This window comes from Polistes dominula, unplaced genomic scaffold (assembly GCF_049000335.1).
Source record: "Polistes dominula isolate Pdom_NZ unplaced genomic scaffold, Pdom_raw_medaka contig_77, whole genome shotgun sequence".
Classification (NCBI taxonomy): domain Eukaryota; kingdom Metazoa; phylum Arthropoda; class Insecta; order Hymenoptera; family Vespidae; genus Polistes; species Polistes dominula.
The window spans coordinates 979,736-1,004,697 of NW_028301152.1; the positions used below are offsets into that span (position 1 = coordinate 979,736).

General features: G+C 30.4%; 3 protein-coding genes and 1 long non-coding RNA gene across 8 annotated transcripts in view; 2 read left to right on the forward strand and 2 right to left on the reverse strand.

Moving 5' to 3' along the window:
* rho-5 (rhomboid-5) overlaps window positions 1-16,666 on the reverse strand; it is a 228,511-nt gene extending 211,845 nt beyond the window's left edge. For all 5 annotated transcript variants that reach the window (XM_089178194.1, XM_089178198.1, XM_089178196.1 and 2 more), the window contains exon 1: window positions 13,566-16,666. The gene's annotated coding sequence lies outside the window, so the exon portion shown is untranslated. The remainder of the gene's footprint in view (window positions 1-13,565) is intronic.
* The window catches only part of LOC149030638 (uncharacterized), an 84,513-nt gene that overhangs the window by 23,555 nt on the left and 35,996 nt on the right, over window positions 1-24,962 (forward strand). The window lies entirely within an intron of this gene.
* On the reverse strand, window positions 17,154-18,421 carry LOC107064031 (uncharacterized). Its single transcript, XM_089178205.1, has 5 exons — window positions 18,287-18,421; window positions 18,108-18,199; window positions 17,970-18,016; window positions 17,425-17,841; window positions 17,154-17,358 (listed from the first exon to the last, which is right to left on the reverse strand). Exons 1-5 carry the CDS (start codon window positions 18,412-18,414, stop codon window positions 17,245-17,247), a joined length of 798 nt encoding a protein of 265 aa, XP_089034331.1. The 5' UTR covers window positions 18,415-18,421; the 3' UTR covers window positions 17,154-17,244.
* On the forward strand, window positions 19,312-22,976 carry LOC107064033 (facilitated trehalose transporter Tret1). The gene is made up of 5 exons (XM_089178203.1): window positions 19,312-19,408; window positions 19,463-19,642; window positions 20,216-20,412; window positions 20,747-21,053; window positions 21,423-22,976. The coding sequence occupies exons 1-5, from the start codon at window positions 19,327-19,329 to the stop codon at window positions 22,046-22,048; spliced, it is 1,392 nt and encodes a 463-aa protein (XP_089034329.1). The 5' UTR covers window positions 19,312-19,326; the 3' UTR covers window positions 22,049-22,976.

The window sequence follows — 24,962 nt, forward strand, 5'->3', positions numbered from 1 at the left end:
TTTCGTTTTATATAACCATGAGAGAGAACGCAATCGACGACGTTAGGTCGATTTTGCACCTTTGAATGAGACTATTCAAAAGAGTGGGATGATGGTATTCATCGTTGGCCCCCATACCATGGCACATAGTTTCATTGAAATGACGCGAGACTAGCATTCACGTAAACCACAACGGTTCTATTTCGCGTTTCCAACCAACCTGGTCCTTCCTTGCACACATATACATACATACATACATACATACACACATACACACATACAGACATATACATTATACATACCCACATATGTGTAAAATAATACTCATATACATCATATATACATATATACATACATATACACAAAATTCTGCACATATACATCATACATACATACATACAAACATATATGCACAAAATCATACTTATATATATATATATATCATACCTATCTGTTTCTCTATTACTATAGGCAACCGTATGCTTTATCCGGAAATCGTAGCTGCAAAATCCCGATAGGACATTAGGATATTACGAAGCCAGTTGCGTTGTGTCAGCCATTCATTCGCGGTATTTACAGAGATTCATAGCAAACAAATCTATCTGTCTTTCTCTATCTGTCTATTTCTCTCTCTCTCTCTCTCTCTCTTTCTCTCACACACACACACTTACTCTTTGTACCTTTTTCTTTTTATTTTTCCTCATAAAAAAAGAATCCATAAAATTCTCCTATTCTACAAACTTTCATCAATTCTTTCAATTATTCTAAAAAAAAAAAAAATTCAAAAACAAATTGAAACGTTATAATTATCATACAAAGTAGTCTTTTAAAAGTGTAAAGAATAAACATGTAGATTGAAAATGTTCCTTCCTTCCTTCCTTCCTTCCTTCCTTCTTTGCATTAGTTTTCAATCAAAATATAACGTTTAAATAAATATTATAATACATTGCATATTATATTTCTTTTTTTTTTTATTTGATTTGATCGAAACAATTTCTAAAATATCAATCATAAGAAATAATTATTTGTAATTCTATTTAATAAAACTATTTGTAGCTTGTAATTGAAAATAAATTGAAAAGATTTGCATTTATTTAACGTATTATAAGTCTAATGAATAATTATTGAATATAATAATTTAAAGATATTATTATGTTATATTTTGCATTGATTAATATTACGAGAATGTATTTGGTAAAAGAAAGAAATTACTTTAATTAATTTTATAATTAATCTTAGAATTTATTTTATATTAAAGAAAAAAATTATCTTAAGCTTATGATTACATGAATTTTTATATTTTTTGAGAACTACTTTAACATATCACCGAAATAACAATCCCCATATAATTATTTAATATTTTGCAATGATTAAAATTATGAGAACGTATTTAATAAAAGAACAAAATTACTGAAATTAATTTTATAATTTATTTAATATTAAAAAAAAAATTATCTTGAGCTTACGATAATATGAATTTCTATTTTTTGACACTTATTTGAATATATTTATCACTTAATTACAATACCCACCCCCTACCCCCCTACCCCCACTCATATATCACATGCACAATAGTACAAGAATTCTTTTACTATTGTTCATGTTACTTTTTGAAAACAACGTGAAAATAATTTTATCCACTAGCAAGAGAGAATCCTTTGTCAGTGATGACGAGATGGCAACCATGATTAACGAACTTCGTCTAATTTAGGTATGTCTAGTTATTAATTAACTAACGATAATGAAGCGTGGTACAATGGACGTATAGAAAGAGGAATACATACAATCGGATTATAATCGAGAATACCATAATTGCATTAGGTTAACGAGACACCTAGTCTAATAGTTAAATCAGAGAAACTACATTTCTAACGATGTATCGATCATGATAAATTACTAGGAGGATAAAGATAATGATTGATAAAATGAAAAGTTTTGTTACAATCAATTGAAACTCGAGTAATATATGTATGTATATGTTATCTCTCTCTTTTTTTTTTTTTTTATCTAAGTTGTCTAATTAAGAGATCAAAGTTTTTCTCAATTGTGATAAATATATTATTTCCTATTTGTAATATTTATATATTTAGAAGTTATTTTGCAAAAAAAAAAAAAAAAAGAAAAAATGAAAGCGTTTAGTAGTAAGGTTTTTTTTTTCATGGTCATTCGATTTTTCGATTTTGTTAAAATAATTTTTTGTTGTCCTTGTATATGAGATCTCTCATTGGTTGGTGTGTGGTGGCCAATTGGCAAGCTTCGTAAAACGAATTATAAGAGAAGCCAGGTTTAGTTATATGGAAATACTAAGAAATATGAAAAGATATCTTATGTGTGTTGTATTAAAGCATACGCCTATCACTAATACTAGTAATAGTAGTAGTAGTAGTAATAGTAGTAGTAGTAGTAATCTAGCATAAGGGTAGTAGACGAGCATTCCATTTACTGCAATCGCATTTTTGCCGTTGCAAGAGGGTGCAAACGGGTCGGCTGAAAGGAGCAAGAAAAAAAGATGGAAAGTGGTTCCCCCATTTCTTAATTAAATTCGCAAGTAATAGCCTCCTCCTCATTTCTTTCTTTTATTCTTTCTTTTCTTCTCTTCTACTTCTTCTACTTCTTCTACTACTACTACTACTTTTTTCCCTATTATAATTTATTTCCACTTTTTCATTTTTCTTTTCCCCATTTTACCTTTCTTTTTTTCTTCAAGGAACAATATTCGTAAAAATTCACGGGTTCACAGATCGACTAGACCGTTTGGAATGTTTTTTTTTCTTTCCTTTCTTTTCCTTTCTTTCTCTCTCTCTCTCTCTCTCTCTCTCTCTCTCTCTCTCTTTCTTTCTTTCCTTCGTTAATTAAAAGAATAAAAGAAATACGAATTACGTTTAAACCAAGGTAACGCATTCATACGTTTGAAGACCTTAGGCGTAAGAATTATTATGAGATTTGAAAAAAGAAATCAAATAACTGGTCCATTTCAATTAATCAAATATACTTAGGCTTGTTTTCTTTGTTAACTAATATTTTACTATCGTGTTTTCTTTCATTCTTTCTTTATATATATATACGGAGTGTTAAAAAAAAAAAAAAACTTTCAATATTGACTTAAAGACGTGTGTATCGGACTGATTGTGAGCTACAGCAACGTGTGACGGGGCACCCCTAGTTCTAATATAAGTAGAGTACATTAGAGTATTTAAATAATTGTTAATTAATCGATAGAAATGTGTAGTGTTGTTTAAAAACACCAAGTATATGATCGGAGTACCGTCTTCCTCGAAATTCACCTTCACACTGGCACGTTATCATCGGTGAAAGTTCTTTTATTCAATGTTGTTGATATGACTTTCCGAAAGTTGCGCATGTACATAACAACAATAACTTATCAAATTAATAGAATTGAAGATTGTAACGTTTTGATTTAAACATTTTTTCGCATTTTAACACGTTTACGTCGGCGCCGATTTTCAGTGACTGCACTGTGGGGCGGCACTCGAATCTAAGATGCGCTTCATCTGGCGGCGCGTGATATTTGCTTGTTCAAACTTGAACCAAGGTGGACCACCGGTGGTACGCGCCGCCCGATGGGACAATCAAGTGCGGGCCACTGGTGGTATAAGCCGCCCGATGAGACAGTCTAGTGCGGGCCACCGGTGGTACGCGTCGGCGTGAACGTGTTAATTTAATTATTTTATCGCTCATGCGCAATGATAATTTCGAGAATACAATTTCTCTGTAATGTGAGTAAAATGTATTAGAATACTAAAATAATTGTTAATTAATCGATAGAAATGTGTAGTGTTGTTTAAAAACACCAAGTATATGATCGGAGTACCGTCTTCCTCGAAATTCACCTTCACACTGGCTCGTTGTCATCTGTGAAAGTTCTTTTATTTAATGTTGTTGATATGACTTTCCGAATATTGCACATGTGTACAACGATAATAATATTCCTAATAAAGAGAATTTAAGATTATAACGTTCTACTTTTTACATTTGTTCCATTCTATTAATGTAATTATTTGAACGATTGTGCGCAATGATGACTTCATAATTAATATGCATCATTCGTTGATTTGTTATCTGAAAATATTTTTTGATCTTATTTTATTAAATAATATTCTTCTTTTATTTTCTTTCTTTCTTTCTTTCTTTCTTTTGTATGTTGAAATCTTTATTTTCTTTAATAATAATCACGGTTAAACTCAAATTATGACTTTACGCGTATTAAGTTTAAATTTGTGAAACTTACACAATAAATTTGTGTGCACAAACGCGGCATGCGCGAAATGGACTCTCTTGGAAAATTAGCTTTTCACTTGAAAATGTTAAAATGTGAGCGCATAAAGTGCTACAAGAGTCACATCTTTATGTCTAATACACCTTATGGTAAATATAGCCTTCGTTAATATAGAATTTAATATTGATAGAACTGTAAGGACGATGACAAATTTTTTGAAATAAAAAAAATATATATTAATTCAAAAAGACAAAATATGTGCAATCAAAATCTACCTTGTGAGATATTACTTCTTCTTCTTCTTCTTCGTAAAAAAACAAAAAAAAATTCTCTTTTCTCATTCTTTTTCCTGTTCTTTTCTTTTTTTTTCTTTTTTTTATTATTTTGTTCTTTTTCTGTATCGGAATGTTTATAAGTGATTTAAAAGTTGGCTTATTCGAATTGAGCACACGATCCACGAGCAAAAGTCGGAAAGTTTCAAGTTTATGGCAAAAACTCGAATCGAAATCTACGGATTAAAAGTTATCCCCTCTGTACCTAGTGTTAGCTGTATGTTCGAGTTAGAAAATTTCTACGAGGAATTCGATTTATCTAACAGTAACCTCTCGATTGAGTAGAGTTAAAAGCGAGAAAGATTCAACTGTTATATTGTGAAAATACGTGATGTGAGTGGGACTTGCTTTCTCTTGTTCTCTTTCTCTCATTTCTTCATTTTTTCTTTTTTTTTTTTTTTTAGAGAGATGAGATTTTATCATCGTGGATTATAAAATGGTAGATTGAAGGAAAAAGGTTTTATATGGATAAAAAAGATGATTACGGAATTTCTCATAATTTCTAATAAAATGCTACACAAACCCTATCATGATTTTTACGAATTATTCGAAACCTCGAACCAACTAATTTTTTTTTTCGTTTCTTTTATTATTATTATTATTATTATTATTATTATTATTTTTCTTCGATAACAATGACTTCCATTGTAACAAAGATAAATTCAAATATACGCCAACAACACTTTTTGTTTTTGTCTCCCTTGAGGATTTTGGTTTTTTTTTTTAGTTCATTTCTTTTTCTTTTTTTCTTTTTATTTTTTTTTTCTTTTTTATAAACATATATTCGCGTATTTATCGTCGCGTGTTCACAATTAAAGCATACGAAAAAGTAGGTAGACCTAGGCGATTTCCATCTTGAATTTATCAATGACAGATCAATGTCAGATTAAAAAAAGTGAGGTTAGGGAGGGGTCTCATTAAACGCACGAATGAGAATGGGAGAAATCGTTTGATAACTTATTGTTATTCTTAACGTTGGTTGTTGGTCAATATTATATATATTTATTTATTATAATTTTATTATATTATTATTATAATTTTATTATAGTTTTATATAATATATATTAATAAGATATATAATTTTTTATTTATATGATATTTTTCATTATTAATATTTATATAATTATTAATTTATAATATTTTATATAACTTATATAATTTATATAATTTATAATATTATAATTTATATACTTTAAATTATATTTTATATAACATTTTAAATTTATTTATATATATATATATATATATATATATATACCATCTGTATATATTGCATGGTATATCTGTATATATTGTATCTACAAAAACTGCCAATAATAATAAAGAACGTAAATAAAATTCTAAAAATGATTCGAATGTAACAAGAGATGTCAAATTGTGCAACATATAATTGATTGACATTACTTAACCTTCCGATTAGTTGTCAGATGGAAATAGTCAAGGATATACAGAAAGGTAAATCGTAACCGATTGGAACATGGAATTATCCATGAAGATCCATGAAGCTTTGCATTCGATATTCCTCTTGCATTCTGACTTACTCGATTCAACTTGATATTCTAATTCGACAGTTGAAACGGATTCTCTTAGACGGACAGCAACACCATAGCAACCATGTTAGAAAAATTGACTTTGAATAGAACAAATGTTTAATGGCATTCTTAAAAATGACACTTCCATAGGATAAGTTTTTGCATGGTATATCTGATATCCCATGTTATATATAAATACATTATCGATCGATTTACCAAAGGATAACACTTGTCAAATTAATATCAATCTCCTTTATCAATTCGTGACAGTTTTACGGGATTTTCATTTTTTTTTTTTTATCTGTAACAATTTTCTTTTTTCTTTTTCTGATCTAATTTACTTTTCACGTATTATTGTTATTGTGCATTTGTATGCACACATGGTAAGTAATTAAAAAGTTATAAGTATAATTGATATTTGCTCGTAATGCAAAGTTTCCAAAAATTCTTCTATAAGGTAACATATTTTAGGATTATTAAACGTTTAATTTGATTTCATCAATCTCCTTTATTAATTCGTGACAGTATTACGGAATTTTCTTCTTTTTTTTTTTTTTTTTGATCTGTAACAATTTTCTTTCTATTTTTGATCTAATTTACTTTTTACGTATTATTGTTATTGTACGTTTGTATGCACACATGGTAAGTAATTAAAAAGTTATAAGTATAATTGATATTTGCTCGTAATGCAAAGTTTCCAAAAATTCTTCTATAAGGTAACACATTTTAGGATTATTAAACGTTTAAATTTATTTCGTTTCCTTTTTTTTTTTTTTTGTTAGCCCGTAATATAAAATTTTTACAAATTCTTTTATACGATAACATATTTTAGGATTATTAAACGTTCAAATTGATGTAATAAAAACTTCGGTATTTAAATTGTTTTCTTTTCAAACTACGTTTCCATTTCGATGCCATTATATTATGTTAGTTGTAAACACATTTAATATCAATTTTATATCAATGTTAATGAAAAAGATATAATATTGTACAAAAGATGTACTAATTATTTGTTTATCTTTGACCATACGTTTAATATCAATTTCATTACCGATGCAGTAAAAAAGATATAATATTATACAAAAGATATACTACTATGTTGTCGAACATTTGTTTTCATTGCAAATTATACAAACAGGAAAATATACAGACATGATGTTCGAATAATAAAACATTATGATAATGGATTATGCGAATAGTTGAATGTTGGAATAATAAATTAAATATTTCAGTGTATACATTTAATAGCAAACAAACATTTAATTGTTAAAGAAATTTCATTTGACATAAATGATAAGAGAATTTTGTTTTAATAAGAGGATTTGCATCTACAAAAGATATAACAAAAATGAAATTAGTATTTTTGCAAGTATTACGTCGAGTCATAAGTAATTTTCAATGCGACTATTTAGAATCTATTTTTCGTATTTACCTACTATAAGTAATTACATTTAAATATATTTAAATACACTATTGTAGATTAAAATACTCGTGTAATTAATTACATACATTTACCAAAAAAAAAATAAGATGCATGAACACGATGAGAGAAAAATAAGGAAAATAATCTAACCAAAACTTTTATTTGAATAACATTAAATCAGACAGTGTTAACAAAACAAACTATCCATGTTTAAAAAGTTTACTTTAAAACAAAGAAATTATTTCTATAGCGTATAAAAATTAAGCAGCGAATCAAGAAGCTACTTTTGTTTTATTTTTTTATTTCCATTTACTATCCTTAATATTATATGATACATACATATACGTAAATATTTTCTAAGTGCAATAAAAATGATACATATGTTTAAACAACATTCGCGTGAAACATCTAACTACTTATCTTACGTTAGACTTTTAATATTTAATATTATAAGTGCTTCTTTCTCGGCAAATTTATACTCATCTTCTGCTCATTACCTTATTAAAGATATCGTATACGAATATTTATTAATATTGTTGAATTTTTGTTTATTAGAAATAATATATATTATAAATCATAATTTGCAATTATATTTTGCTATTTGTAGCAAATATAATTTGCTGCAACAAAAAATAAATTATAATTTGCAACTATAATTAGCACATATAAATTGCTAAAATATTATAAATATATATATATAATTATTATTATATAATATATAAATATAATTTATATATATTTATTAAATATATAAATTTAAATATTATATAATATTATTTTATATTATATTTATATAATATTATAAAATTATATAAAATATATATAAAATTATTTTAAATATTATAAAATTATATATATATATATATATTAGTATAATTATATATACTAAAAATAAATTAATATAAATAAAATATATATATATATATATATATATATATATATATAATTATATTATTAAGAAGAGAGAGAAAAAAAATGAGGAAAAAAAAGAAATATACAAAGATGAACATGAAAAGAAAAAAAGAAAGAGAGAAAGAGAGAGAGAGAGAAAGAGAGAAGGTTAGAATCATAAAGTAGATAAAGTCGAAATAGGTCAGCCAATCGAGCTCTGGGATTTCCCTGGTAGTAAACGCTATAACGCTATTCAGAGAGGGTCAGACAAACATCGAGGGAACCGTAATTAGGTCCGCGAATAGACGCAGATTAGCAACTCGTTGTTGAAAAATTTCCTCCTTCCTTTTCTATTTTTTTTTTTCATTTCTATTTCTTTTTTCAACAAAATTCTATCATCATTTAGAATAGAAATGAATGTTGTATATGAGAGGAAATAGAGAAGGTAGAATTTGTTGATAAATATTATAATAAATGCAATTCAATGTAAAAAGTAAATTTTGTGTTTGTGTTCTTTCAAAATATTTGAATTTAATTATGAAAATTATCAAATAAAATGATAAAAGGAAAATACGTTGATAAAAATAATCCTAAAAAAACGATATATAGATTGTTATTTTTTTTTGTTCTTTGGAAATTTTATTAGAGAAAAACAAAAAAAAAATTGAATTTTCTAATTAAAATATTCATACGCAAAAATTGGTGCAGAGTAAAAAAAAAAAAAAAAGAAGAAGAAGGTTGATCAAAATTTTGCAACGAGAAGTCAATTGTTATTTTTTCTTTTCTATTTGAAATTTTACACATTAAATTTTATGATTAAAAAAAAAAACGAAAAGAGAAAAGAAACAAGATAAAATAATAAACTTTTTCAATCGACGTTATTTGCAATACAGTAAAGACTATCTTTGATTACTCGATAATAAACATTCTCTCTCATCTCTCTCTCTCTCTGGTAATCTCTTGTATATACTTGAACTTTGATCAATATTGAACTAACCCCTTCGAAGAAAAGGGCAAAAGAGTTCCCGATAATATCTTACGATATTATGATCCGTAAAAAGAAAATAAGAAAAAGAAGAAGAAGAAGAAGAAGAAGAAGTAAAAGAAAAAGAGAAAAATCCAATAGTGAAAAAAGAACTAACGATTTATGTTGAAATATCTATTTTTTTTTTTTTTTTTTTTTCTAAATCCCATAACAGTTCACAGAAATTTGTATTATTGGATTGTTCGAAAAATAATTTCATTTTTTCTTGAAACAATAAAGGCATTAATTGATGCAAGCTGACAAATAACAAACAGGTGAGATCAGTGAGAAGTTAAGTTTATCAAATTCAATTGTTTATGCTCACTTGAAAGGTTTTAGGCCTAGGTTTTAGTTTAGGAAATGAAAATTGTCTTGATTTTTACAAATAGAAAAATAAAATTACTTTCCGAATAATCCAATACATAAACAATAAAACTCCTTTTAACAAATAATTATTCTAATCTTTTTATTCTTTCTTCTCTTCTCCATTTGATTTAATAAAGAAGAGTAACTAAAGTACTAAGAAACAAAAAATGTATATCCTGAGAATTTTCGTCTTATCTTACTTTTTTTTTTTTTTCATCCATCAAATACGGATTTGGATTAAAGTGTACCTTTTCTTTTGTTACGAGATGCTCAATTACTTTTTATTTTTTATTTTTAGACTGGATCAATTTTTTTTATATATATGTCATCTAACGTTATATAAAGTCTTCGTTATTAGTTTAACAGTGAAGCACTTATAATACTATTATATTAGATATATTTAAAAAATACAATGTAAGGTCAGATCTTAAATTTGACACGTGTCTCGTTTCATTTCGTCACGTTATTTCATTTATTTCTTTCATTCTTTTTATGATTTATTTAAATTCTTAAATTTGATAATACTAAACAATAATACAAGAAAAATTTAATTATCCTAATTCCGACTCTTTTTTTATTTAATAATTTATAATATGACCATTACCTAAATAAAATGTGAATAAAAGAATTGGCGCCAAATTTAAACCTACGAATTTAAATTTTCTTCTAATTTCATTAATTTTCTTCGTCTCATTCTCTCGAAACTTAGTTTTTTTGAAGATTTCACTTCTAACACGTGTGATCTGCACACATGTGTTCTTTATGTAGTCAATGTTACATTTAACCATTTTTCTTAACCACTGAAATTGGATAGTAAAAAGTGCATATTCGACATGTAATCCTTTAAGAATTGAAACAAGGCAATAGCACTAAGGTGGCAACTGAAAAAATATGCAGCGTATACAGTGCAGGACTGATAACTGATAGGGCAGTCAGAAATTGGTTTGTCAAATTCCGTTCTGGAGATACGATCTTAAAAGATGAACCGAGTGTAGGGACGTATTTCCGACTTTGATGAACCTTTTAAAGGTAATATTGGAACAAAATTCAATAGATACGTTGAACAATTGCAAAGAGTGCAAAAAAAAAACTCCATGAAAGGTGTCTTGTACTTATCAGTCTCATAAAAACCAGAAGTTATTTATGACTCGACCTAATAATTCAAATCATAATTTTATCTCAACACCAATCTAATGCAAAAAGAAAAGAAAAGAAAAATTATTATTGCTTTCTCTTGGAAAATAAAAAAGATAATTTGTATAATAATGAGCGTTTGACTCACTCAATAAACAAATCTTTATTTCTTCTTTCTTGTTCTTGGAAAAAGAAAACGACTTCCTCTTTCTTCTCTCTGTCTCTCTCTCTCTCTCTCTCTCTCTTTCTTTATTTCATTCTTCCTTTATATTACTAATATACTATGGATACTGTGAAGTCGTGAAAGTACGAATAACTAAATGTAAAAAGGTCCGAAAAGTAGTATGGAGGAATAGAATGTTGGAACACGGCCAATTTTCCATACTCGATGATTCCCCATTAAACTTGTAATATACTTCGATACGGTACTGCGCAATGCGAAGTTTTTAAAAGAAACTTTAATAAAGAACCAAAGAGAACAAGAGAAATATTAAGTGTGTGAAAGAAAATAAATATAAAAAAGAATGAGGAGGATGAGGAAAAAAAAGAGAGAGAGAGAGAGAGAACAAAATAAGAGAAAATTATTTTCAAAGTCATGTCTTTATGTAAAATCTTTTCTAACTAAATTATACAATGTTCTCCATAAAAATCTTAAACGTTAAATATATATATATATATTTTTATTGTTTTTAACAATATTTAAATAGAAAACCTAATTATTTTTTTTTTTTTTTTTTTTTTGATTAAATCTAAACAACGATGGGATTATACTAAAAATAAAAATAAATTTTCAATTCATTTATTTTTGATATTTAAAATACACGAAATGTGAAATAAAAATTCTTTTATAGAAAATTAAAAATATTTGTAAAAAAAAGATATTGTCCAATATATTATTCAATATAATATCAAAGTTTAAAATGTATGTAACCAAAAAATATTTGGAATTTAACCAGACAAAAACAAAGGGAAAGTGAGTAATAATATAATTGAATTCTCACTCGAAAAGCTCTTTCGTAAATCCTGTAATACTTGCGGGCCGTTTGGAAAAGCCACAAATCTCGGTATTTCACGGCCATTAATGAAATCACATTGAATTGGTACTTCAACGAAACCTATTCACACACACACACACACTAAATTCTACATATTTTTACGTTATAATTATGATATTTGATATTAAATAGAGAAATAGTGGAAAAAAAAACCCTAATCATTCTATTTTTGATTTATATACTTAAATTTACATTTATAATAAAATAAACGTGTACACATAACTAAATTAATATTTCTAACATTGAACACGTTAAGTTTGATATTATCGTTAGTTATAAGAAAAAAATATATTTAAAATCTCTACTCATGTGTGTGTGTACATAAATACAAATTAATAAATCTAACTCTTTCGAATGAATATTGCAAATTCTTAAATTAATCAAAAAATAAGTCAATATGTTTGAAAAGTAATCTAAAATGAAACTTTGACAATTGTAATTATTATTAAAAAAAAACAAACAAACAAACAAATATATCTACAAATTCAATATGAACATTATTTTGTAATAAAATTGTATCTTTTTTTTTCTACTTACACAAAATCAACGATCTTTTTAAATATTAGGAACGACGTTCTTATAAATCATTCGTATTGAAAGCAGTAACAAGTCCTAATTAATGATCTTTTGTTTTTCCCAACTTTAATAGAAATTCTTTACGTAATATCGAGGAATATAATAGAAAATAGGGCACGCATTTACACAAAGGTGATGCATCAACGAGAGACAAATAAAACCCCATTGAAGACACATTTTTTTTTTATCATAGATCAACTTTTTGAAAAATATTCGATCTTCTTAATCAGTCGATTCAAATAGTCAACAACAACAAAATAATAATAATAATAATAATAATAATATAATTAATAATTAATTTTGAAAATATATAAATAGTACAGAAAACAGAAGAAAGAATATTACGAAAACATGGATAATTAACAACATAATTCATGAAAATCTACATTATTTGTTTCTGCTATTGACACACTGGACTAATCCACATTTGGCTATGCATTTGAATATTAAATTAATTACGTACCTGCATGACTATGATATATATATACTTTTGTAAATATACGTAAAAATATGTGTGTTGATTCAATATATATTCAACTTGATTTATTTTTTAAATTTTAAATAACATTCTTTATTCTGTATCTATACTTTTCATATATAATTAATTAATAAAAAAATTAGTCTTGAAATCATCGACGAGTATTGAGATGGAATGATTCAAAATGCCCGCGCTTTTTTCATTGCACGAATAACAAAAAAAGAGAATTATAGAATTATAGAAATTTTGTTAACTTAATGTCCCTTGTTCTTTTTCTCTTTCTCTCTCTCGTTAATGTTTTCTTTCTTTTTTACTAAAAAAAAAAACTACGCAGATAACGTTCTATCTTTCCCTATCATTTTTTTCGTTTCAAATTTACATTTACACTTTTGTTAAATCTTATATCACTGAATAATTCTCGTTAAAGAAATATCACTTAACCCTTTCATAATTGTCGTGTGTTATCGAAAGGTTAATTATGAGAGGGGGAAAAAGGAAACCGAAAAGGAAATAAAAATATTAAAATAATATTACTTACGTCTAACGTAGAAGAAAATGATGTCGTCGTAATTCTCGTGTAATCGTCGTTGTTTTTAATTGTCTTCGTCGTCGTCGTCCTGCATTGACCACGCGCGTAATCCCTTGTGTCTTTGCAGAAACGTCGAACAGTAATACAAATAATAATAACCATGGAATAATTATGAACACACTCGTAATTGTCGCACACTGTTAGATCCGGCACTAATAATATATATATATGTATTATATTATTACAATAATAATATAATTAAATAGAACGAACGCGAGAAAAGTGAAGGAACAACAACAACAGTAGTCGTTCACTTACAGTAAAGAAACACGTCGAACGCGAGACCCGGACACGACGAGTTACCGAAAACAACTGACGACGAATGACGACGAACACTTTATCGTTTATTCCGATACGTTCCGATACATTCCGATACGTTCCGATTTGAAGAATTAATAAGACGGACAGTTGTTTATATCATTTATCTTTACTTTTCAATCAGAACGACGACGATGATGTATTATTTATTTATATAACTTTCTTTTTGAAGATTACACCGGTAACAGAACACATCAGCAACAAAAAACATTAACTGCGTGAATAAAAACTTTCTTGTTGATATATCACTGCGTTCAACGAGGAAGAAAAAGAAAGAAAGTGAGAGAGAGAGAGAGAGAGAGAGAGAGAAAGAGAGAGAGAGAGACAGACAGACAGACAGACGGACAGACACAGCGAGGAAAACGGCGCGTAATCGAAATCAACACGAACGAATATAATCTGACACGAGTTAACGATAATAAATAAAACTAATTGGTATAGGGAAAAAAATATATATATATTTCACTTATCGCGCACTTTCATATCTTCCTTGACGATAGACTCACCCTCTTTCACATAATATAGATGCATATGCTTATCATTTAAGCTCTCGGCCGAGCCGATTTTAACACGCGCGTAACATTTTCGCTAGATCGTAGTCGAATCTTCTAACGAACCTCCTCCCCGCTCTCACCCGTTATTCTAACGTTTGGCAGCTTTGCAATCGAGCGAACGTACTCCTCTCCCCGTCGTTGTCGTCGTTGTCGTGCTCGTTTATCTTCGTTTTCTTCTTCCCCCTCCTCCTCCTCCTACACCTTCTGTCTTTACGATCATCGAAAGACAAAGCATTCCCAATTTGCACTTTTTTCTTTCTTTCTTTCTTTCTTTCTTTCTTTCTTTCTCTCTCTCTCTCTCTCTTTTTCTTTCCTTTTGTTTCTCTCCCTCTCTCTCTCTCTCTTCCTCCTACTCAGGATGCGTGCATCTAGTCCACCTGTCCGAACAACGCACGATCTGGATACACGAAAACTCGCGAATTCGAACGATCACGAGTTCGGCACACCTCTGACCGATAACAAATGCCCGCGTATTTCGATTTATCCTTAGATTTTTACTTCCTTCCTTCCTTCCTTCCTTCCTTCTTTCCTTACTGTTTCTTTTTCTTTTTTTATATTTCTTTACGTTCGTTTAATCGTCAAATAATAAAACACGAGAGATTTATAATGCGCTATATAGCACAAGCACGAAAGCACAGAGTAATCAACCACCACCAGCACCACCTTCTCCGTCCGTTCGAACTCACGACACGACACCTGGATCCTTGATTTCCATAGCTACATCACCACCTACCACTCTCGAGCCCCCTCAAACGCACCATTCCTATTTGCCAATTTTCATTGTTTGCCAATAAGGAAGGATGATGAAGTTCCTTCTTGAACGATGTATCCATGCACGCATCGAATAACCTCGCGCACCCAAAATGGTGGACGACACTCCCGTGTTCCGCGTTCGCGCTTTAACTCGGTCGCTGCGACCTCCTCTCTCTCTCTCTCTCTCTCATACACTCTACCCTTGCTCGTATGCTGTGTCGTTATATCTATCTCTCTTTTTTCTATCTTACTTAAACTATTTTTCTCTCTCTCTCTCTCTCTCTCTCTTTTTATATGTAACTTCTTATCTTGTTTTTTTTTTCGTAAAAGATTAGGAAATAGATCTTTCATAGTCACGATAACTCTCTCGGGCGTTGCTCGAGTCCGAGAAAAATAGTTCACGAGCTTCGAGGTCACAACAAGAAGACACAGCACCGCACAACTATCACCTCGATTCTCTTCCGTGTTTGAAAATGGACCACTCGTTTATTTGATTTTTCTTTCTTCCTCTCACTAATTCACTTTCTCTCTCTCTCTCTCTCTCTCTCTCTCTCTCTCTTTCTCCCTCTATCTATCTATCTATTTATCTTGCTTTCTTTTTTTTTCGTTCTTCTTTCCCTTCTACCGTCACCCTACTTTGCACTACCAACCCCCTCACTTCATCCCCATCCTTCGCTTTTCAATACACAGTGCGTGAGTTCTTTCCTCTCTTACTTTTCACCCTTTTCACCCTTTCGACACTGACACGTCCGGCTGATAAACGCGATAAGTGAAACGCGAATAAAACACGGAAACGACGAAACAGCCGGATATGGTGTTGGACTAAGAGGTAGTCACCTGATCGCGACGCGAAAGGGGCCCCGTAGAAAGGCTCGACGGTCTCCTCCTCCTCCTCGAGGGCATTCCAGCGCAGGCAGGGTGGACCGCGACAACGGAAGCAAGGACGGAACCAGCGCCATCCGGCGATCAAGACGCGAAATCCTCGACCGACATGGCCGCCGCTTTCGGCCAACCCTCGCGTCAATAACGAGAGGGGGCACCCACTACCTCCACCACCACCACCACTACCATCATCTCAACCGCTGCTACCCTCTTCTTTCTCTTCCTCCTTTTCCTCTTTCGACACGCGTCCGACCAAGCAGCACTTTCTGTACTTTTCTATCATCCACCGTGCCGCGATCGCGCGCCTTCGAGGAAACTTCATCCTCTCGCAACGCGATCGCGACTTTAATCTTTCCAATAAATTCTTATCTATTATTTCTATCTCTATTTTTCTTTCTTCCTTTCTCCCTCTCTTTCTATCTACCTATCTATTTACCAATTTATCTATCCATCCAACTATCTATCTATCTATTTACGTATCCATCTATCTACCTCTCTATTTATCGCTTGCCTCCCCCCTTCTCTCTCTCTCTCTCTCTCTCTGTCTCTCTCTTTCTCTTTCTCTCTTCTTCTATTCTCTTTCACTTTACTTCTCCCTGTCGCCCTCTTTAGTCCATCGCTTTTCTACCCCTTTTTTCCAACGCTTTTCGATGAAGCGCCCACCGAGATAGAACGAGCGGCTGCGCGATTCGAACTGAACGCACCCCCGCATGAGAAGCGCGAACCGTCGCCGAAGATGCTCGATTCGCATCGGAAATAAACGAGCTTGAGCTACCACGAGCGTGATACCATCTATCGACGCAGTAGTAAATTCTTCGGTACTTTGAAGATTCCTCGAACGTACTAGGAGTAATATCCAGTATGTGGTCCGGCAGAAGACCGTTCGTTAATATTGCAGAATAAGATTGCCTTAAAATGTTAATTTTTTTTTGTTTTCTTTCTTCTTTTTTTTAATAAATACATTATTATTATTGTATAATTATTATGGTATATGTTACGTTGACACAACCAAAAAAAAAAAAGAAAGGAATATAAAATAAATTATTTATTATTAAAATTGTCATGATAAAATTATTCTAAAAAATAAATGAATTTTTCAATAAAGTTGATTATGTTCGTTATTAATTATTATTATTATTATAACGTTGAAAATTCCAATCCACTTCAACGTTTTCCTCTTCTTCACCTGTTGTCATCTTCTGGAGAACCTCTTGTTCCACTTCTTCTTCCGGTGTCTGAAACGTAATTACATTTCTTAACATCTTGTAATAAATCTAGCCTAATTGCGGATCTATTTGTACCGGTTGTATCATCAAACATCGTAAACGATATAACTCTTCTTCTAATTCCAAATGTCGTTTGTTTTCTTCCAAAGATTTTTTATAATTTAATAACCAAAAGCCTAAATAGCCAACCGGATCGTAAGGTTTTTTTGCCACAATTTCTTTGAATGCCATTCTCAAAGGAATCTTCATGTATTTTCTCAACCATTTTCCATCATAGGACAAGTTTAAGTCTTCCGTGAGCGAGCTAGGACAACTCGGTAAAGTTTCAACTTCGTCTTCTTCTGTCTCTTCCTCTTCCTCTTCTACATCTACTTCTTTTGTTATCTCTCTCATCATTTCTTCGTTGTTACTCGCTTCATCGTAAAGATCCCATCTACTATCTCTGTCCGAGGTTACATCGTTTCGCTTTTTTATACTCTTGCGAATTTTCTTCTGAAAAGATTATGCGAACATTATGCGCAACATTTTTTTCCTGATGTCATTTCTTTTAACTACTTGTAAGTCGTATAACCACTTGCGGGTGTTTTATTTTTTTTTTTATTTTTTATTAAAACATGTACCTTATATCTTTTCTGATCTCGAAAACGTCTTGCAGTTTCTCGAGGATCTAAACAAGAAAAATAAAGAAACAAGTTAAACATTTTTATATGTTATCATTTTTTTTATTTTTTTCATACGTGATCCTCAAAAACACTTACCTAACATATCTCGAAAAGAATTCGAAATGCTAGATTGATCTTTTGGTACCAACGTTAAAGATGGCATCAATAATTCTTTTAAAGTTTCTTTGCTAAGAACGAAAAATAAATGTTAAGAACGTTACTCCGGGACTTGGAATAATTTGTTGACTAAAAATTCATGTATGTATATATTTGACCTGAAGTCACCGTAAACGCGTGCACTTTTATCACCAAGTTTTTCCACAACAACTGTCATAGGATCACGAACACGCAACTCTGTAAGCGGAACCTTCTGTTTCTCCATTCTCATCTCGCGTCTCTCCATATTATATGAAATATATTCAAGTTTCTCTCTGGTGTCTTCTCTGCCTTCTCCGTCAACTCGAACATATATTAAATGTTAGATCTTCACGCGAATTATAAACGTCAAGACGTAACAGTAATAGAAGATAAATAATATAAAAGATGAAGATCGTGCTTCTGGTAGGATGTAAAGAAAAAAAAACAGACTTATTTGCAAATAAATATAAACGGTGTGACGTAAAATTATTCCAATGTTGTATACGTAATTATTGGAAATAACAATTTTATCCTATATCGAATGATAAGATAAAATAAATATTCATTAGAAATGTTTAATCCACATTAAACAATATGTTATTTTCATTATGTTCTAATCAGTGTAATAAAGTCATAACAATCATCTCTCTGGCGTAACGTTCGATGTCACATCGGTAATTAAATCCGACATATATTTCCAACGATAAATAATCTTCAATCATCAGTAGGAAAATGTGTAAGATGATTACACGTGACCAATGTTTTCCAACGATTCGACTTTATGTTTAAAAACGTAAAAATAAGAAAAGAACAAAATAATAAAGATACAATGACAAAGTTTAAACTATTTGACGACGCTTCGTGGAAAATACATTCAGATAACACCACCTTTTATAGATCGCGCGATCTGAGATGTAAACACGCGAGACGTTCATGAATAATCAAATCGTGTCTTGACGACAGTAAATATGTCATTGTCTTATCGGAAAGTAAATGCATCACGTCTTGTCTCCTGTCGCCTTCCTCATGTGGAGGATCCGTGTATTAGCGTATAGGAAGACAGTCTAGAAATCATTGACGGCACACGCAACACGTGTGCTTTTACAACCCTCTGCTGCTGCTGCTGCTGCTGCTGCTGCTGCTGCTGCTGCTAACTGGAGGATCCAACGATCCGAAAATGTCTGACACGAAGGATCCAGAAAAACTGCAACATCCAAAAAAATTAATAATATGGACTCAATGGTTAGCAGCTTGTGCAGGTAAATATATTTGTCTTCTTTCATACGAATTCCTCTTGTTAATATTTTGAACAGTAAGTTTAGCACCGATCGTGAGTGGTCTTGCAAATGGTTGGACATCGCCATATTTAGCACAATTGACATCGACTACTGCCGACGTATCTATCAAACTGACGGAAAACGAAGCTTCTTGGGTAGCTTCTCTCTTAAATCTTGGTAGAGTTTTTGGAGCTCTAATCGGTGCAGTAATTCAAGGTAATAATGTTTCATTGAAATCGAAAAAAGGATTCGTTGAGACAATCCCATCTTGATGATAAATCACAAAAATTTCTCCGATATATAGTCAAGAATAAATAATTAATACGAAATATTATTTCGAAGAAAAAATAAAACAATAATGACGAGGAAGAAGAATATTCACAATAGTTTGATTAAAAGTTGACTCAACCGATCCTCTATTCTATCTAATTATGCGAACAGAACAATTTGAGAACAACGCGATACGCGACCTAAGAACAAGCCAGCCACGACTCAGCAATTATCGAATTGTACGATAAAGTGGCGATATGTAGAAACAAAAAGATCTAAATTCGAATAAACTCTTTGAAAGGGAGGAAACCTAAAAGTACAAAAATGAAAGAAAAAGTGAAAAAAAAAAAATGAAACGGAACATCGATCTAACCGAGTCAATAATCCTGATGAAAGGACAGGAAGAAAGAGAGAGAGAGAGAGAGAGAGAGAGAGAGAGAGAGAGAGTGTTCTGAGTTGTGGTGATCTTGTTCTCAGGATGACATATCTGTAATGCGTGTGTCACGACACGATCTTCAGAGTATGTTGGACGAAAGAAACAGCTTGTCATCGGTGGTCTACCATTGGCCTTGAGTTGGGTATTCAGTATATGCGCAACGTCAGTTACGTGGCTCTACATATCGAGATTCTGTTCTGGAATTGGATCGGGCATGGTCTGGTTATCCCTCGTTTTGTACCTAGGAGAGATCGCTGATCCGACAATTCGTGGAGCTTTGGTAACGTTCTATATATTTTCTTATTTAATTCTTATACAAATATCCGATTTGTTTCTTTATATCTATCCTCTTCAATTTATTCCAAATTTCTCTATACGAAGAAGATAATATTATACTGTTATTGATTCTCATATTCCCAAAATTAGCTTGAAAATTCATATACACGTATCAGCATAAATATAGGATCGATACTTACTATATATATACACACACATATATATATACATATACATACATAGATATACGTAATTTCTTGTGAACGTAAGATACCCTAAAGCTACTCAGCTTAGCCTTTTCACAAAAGAGAAGATCTTAACCGAGGTCACGCCTTCAGATATCCATGAACGTAAACGCAGCGTCCGTGGGTATGTTCTTGGGCAACGTGATGGGTCCTTATCTGTCCATGGAGATGTTCGCTTACGTGAGCCTCGTACCGAATATCCTCTTCATGGCTCTCGTATCCCTGATACCCGAATCACCGTACCATTACGTCCTCCACGGAGATATCGACAAAGCAGAGGCATCTTTGAAGTGGTTCCGACGAGAAGCTGACGTGAAGGCTGAGATGCGAGAGCTTCAGGATTTCGTTGATGGTGCTGAAAGCAGTATTATCATGAGACTTAAAGCATTCATACTTCCAGGTATATCTATTATTTATTATACGTATATATATATATAGAACAAAAATAGATATATATGGTAACTAACTTTAATATGGAACACTTGTGTGTCTTGAAATTATAGGAAAAAGAATATATAAAATAATAAAAAATACGATAACTAAGATAAAACTTTATTTTTATTATAAAAAATGAATATTAATATTGAAATAAAAAGAAATATATATTTTGGTTTGTAAAATTCATTTATTCATTTGTTATACTTTAGTTACCGATAATTTACGTTATTTATTTGAGACGTGGTTACCATATTAGAGAGAGTTACTCTATATATATTAAACTAATAATAGGATGACACAAATAATAATTATAGTGTCCGTTTGATCATAGGTAATTTGAAGAATGTCATAATCCTGTTCACATTGAACGTATTCGTACATGCAAGTGGATACGCAACAATTAACGCCTACGCTGAAATAATCGTAATTAAATCCGGAATGAATCTTACAGCTAGCGTGGTTGTCATGATTTTAGGACTTGCTACGATTATAGCTGGAACTAGTGCAACTGTTATAGTAGACAGATTTGGCAGAAGATCATTGTTAATGATATCAGGTCTTGGAGTTGCTATATCTCTCGGATTACTGGGTCTACATTTCCACATATTGTCGATTGGCATCGAATCGTCAATCCTCGAGTGGTTACCACTCACTTCTATGTTATGTTATAATATTTTCTTAGCTTGTGGTTTCGTGTCGGTGCCAGGTGCACTTTTAGGAGAAATGTTCCCAGCAGATTTGAAAACCTTAACTTCACTTCTATTAGGTTGTGGAAATGCTATGCTATCTTTCATATCAACGAAAAGTTTTCAACCACTGATTGACCTAATTGGTGAAAAATTTGTATTCTGGTCATTCGGTTTGATCGTTTTCTCCTGTGTTCCTTACGTTTATTATTTTATACCAGAAACAAAAGGAAAGAGTCTTCTACAAATACAAAAATCTATGAAAAAATAAAATGCTCGCGTCAAAGTGTTCCTTCAACATTAAATAACGCTTCTTTATTGACCATTAATTCTACGCGAATAAATTTATTTCAAATATATCACATCTATAATATATATGTTCAGTCAAAAATCATTAATTAACATTTTATGCTAATTTGAATTATTGCTCGTCATACAAATTTTTAATGACTAAAATCAGGTATGGGGGAGGGAAAATATGCTTTTCGTTAATACTCTCGCAAAACATATTTCTAAAGTCATCAATAATTAATGTAATAAATATAATTAAGAATTTAATTATAATTTATATAATAATGTGATACTCTATATATATATATATATATAAACAAAAGACTGTCGCAACACTGACCGTAGATAATAATAATAATTAATTATAATAATGATAATATTAATTTTAAGAAATCTAAATATAAAAATATATATTATACAAACTCATTTACCATCTAAAATTAACTAATTATAAATCTTCTAAATCTTCTTACTTTTTTATATCTACATACTTTGTGTTCAACAAAAATCAAACAACAATCTAAATTTAAACGTTATTATCATCAACCCTAATAATATCCAGTCTTCTCTGGTAATCTCAATCAATATCAAAAGTGTAAAGAACGTAAATTTCATTTGTTTTAAATCTTTCTATAAAGCAGTTTTATCAACGATGACATTAGTCATATGACAAACGAGAACGATCTCTTATCACGACAAGTTTTTACTTTTGAAAAATGTTATCGTGATTGAATTTTTAATTAGGATGGAGAACAAGTTTTTTCGCATAATTAGAATGTGTAGGGAGAAGTGAATTGATATTACATTCAGGTAATGTTATATGAATATTTCTTTTTTCTTGAATGTTTTTGTTAAGAGTAAGAAGAGGGTGAGAGAGAGAGAGAGAGAGAGAAAGAGAAAGAAAGAAAATCATCGTCTCAAATAACTCTCAACACAACGTCATAATTCTCGTTTCTCTTATATTAGTCACGATATGTTGTCACGATCATACGACAAAGTACATCACACAAAGACGAGATATAATTTAATCATAATAAGATAGAAAGATAAATAGATAAAAAGTAAAAGAGAGAGAAAGATCAAAAAGAATATGTTATTTTCTTTATATTCTTTCTTTCGAGAGTATTTCGTTGAAATATTAATGTAAGTACAAGTCGAATGGCCGATAACAATATTGGTATTCTATATCCTTATGTTTCATCATATCACAGTTCGTTTATAACGAAAGAAAGAAATAGAAAGAGAAAGAGAGAGTGGACAAAGAGAGAAAAAGGGGTAAGTGAATGGTGCAAAAAAAAGAAAAGAGAAGAGAAAATGGACGAAAAGGGAATAAACAAGTGGGTTGAACAAAGTGAAATCATGAAATATTACAAAACAACACCGATTGATAAAGGAAACACAAAAGGTAGTCAGCAACCAACAACAGTAGCTCATTTGTGTATTCCTTACATCTATCTCAAATATCCTGTCATTTCCTTTCAAATCCTTTTTAAAGATTTTCAGTACTGATATTACACGAGAAAGAAACTCGTCTCTTTGTGTCATCGATAAGAACTATCTTCGTGTTTTCTAGTCGATAAAGACCTAACGTTAATTGAAGGACAAATAGAATAAAAAAAAAAACATAAGAAATGAATAAATTCAAGATCGTAATAAAAAGGCGAACGATTCGGGGTTATTATATTCAATACTTTCCCAATAAGATATTTTGTAATATAAATAGAGCATGGACGACTATAGTCGATCGAGAAGAGAGAGAGAGAGAGAGAGAGAGAGAGAGAGATAGAAAGAGATAAAAAAAATAAAAAAAAAGGTTAGAAAAATATGATGGAAAAAGTCTTATTTCATTTTATTTTCACGTGTTGGTTATTTTGACAGCTGTCAGCAGTGTTCTCGTATCAGAGATTTTAAACGATAAATAGTAGTGAATTGGAAAAACCTTGAAGTATTGACAGGTGTAAGTTTCTACTAGATTTGTTTAAACAATTTAACTATGAAATCATACGAAAATATATATATATATATATATGTAAATCGATATGTATGTTATATATAAAGGATGTTTAAGAAAGTCATGAATCATAATTGAATATGATTAGGCAAAAGTTATTTCGAATAAAACGAGACTTAGGTATACCTAGTGTTTTTAAATTAGTTTTTGTAGAAAATATTCAATTGTATTCTAATGCGTATCAAATCAAAATTGATTATGATTTTAACGATGCAAACTATAAAAAATGGTACGAGAGACTTTTGCTTATAAAAAAATAAAATAAAATATTATCAATTGCTTTTTGTTTAGGCTCAATACTTTTTAATTAATCCAATTGTTTATTGATTTTTCCAAATATCTTTCGATACAATAAAATTTACCTTGTCAATCAATTCTTTTTCTAATTTATCATAAAACAAAAGGATGATTTATTATTGTTATTTTTAGTATTATTATTATTATTATTACTATTATTGTTATTAAGTATTTATAAATAGATGTTGGATAATATTTTCAAATCAAATATGATGGACCAAATGCTTTGTAATCTTCGAGCTTTGAGATTGGCTTTATATGTCGAATTCTGGCATCGGTTATCTGTTGTACCGGAATCACCGGTTTGGACGCCACTGTGATGACCTTGATACTGCATATATGCGGTCAATTCAAATTAATTCAAGCATGGTTCCGCAGTATTGGAAGGAATGTCGGTCAAGCTTTGATAAAGGACAATACGATTTCCGTAAAGCTTCAAAGTCAGATAAAGAAAAACATTTTGAGCATTGAACATCATCGACGAATGATAATGTAAAATGAAAAATCAATGTTTATGCAAATATATACAAATATATATGTAATGTTTAACCTAGATAAATTAATTTCACTTGTGTGAAAGATAAAA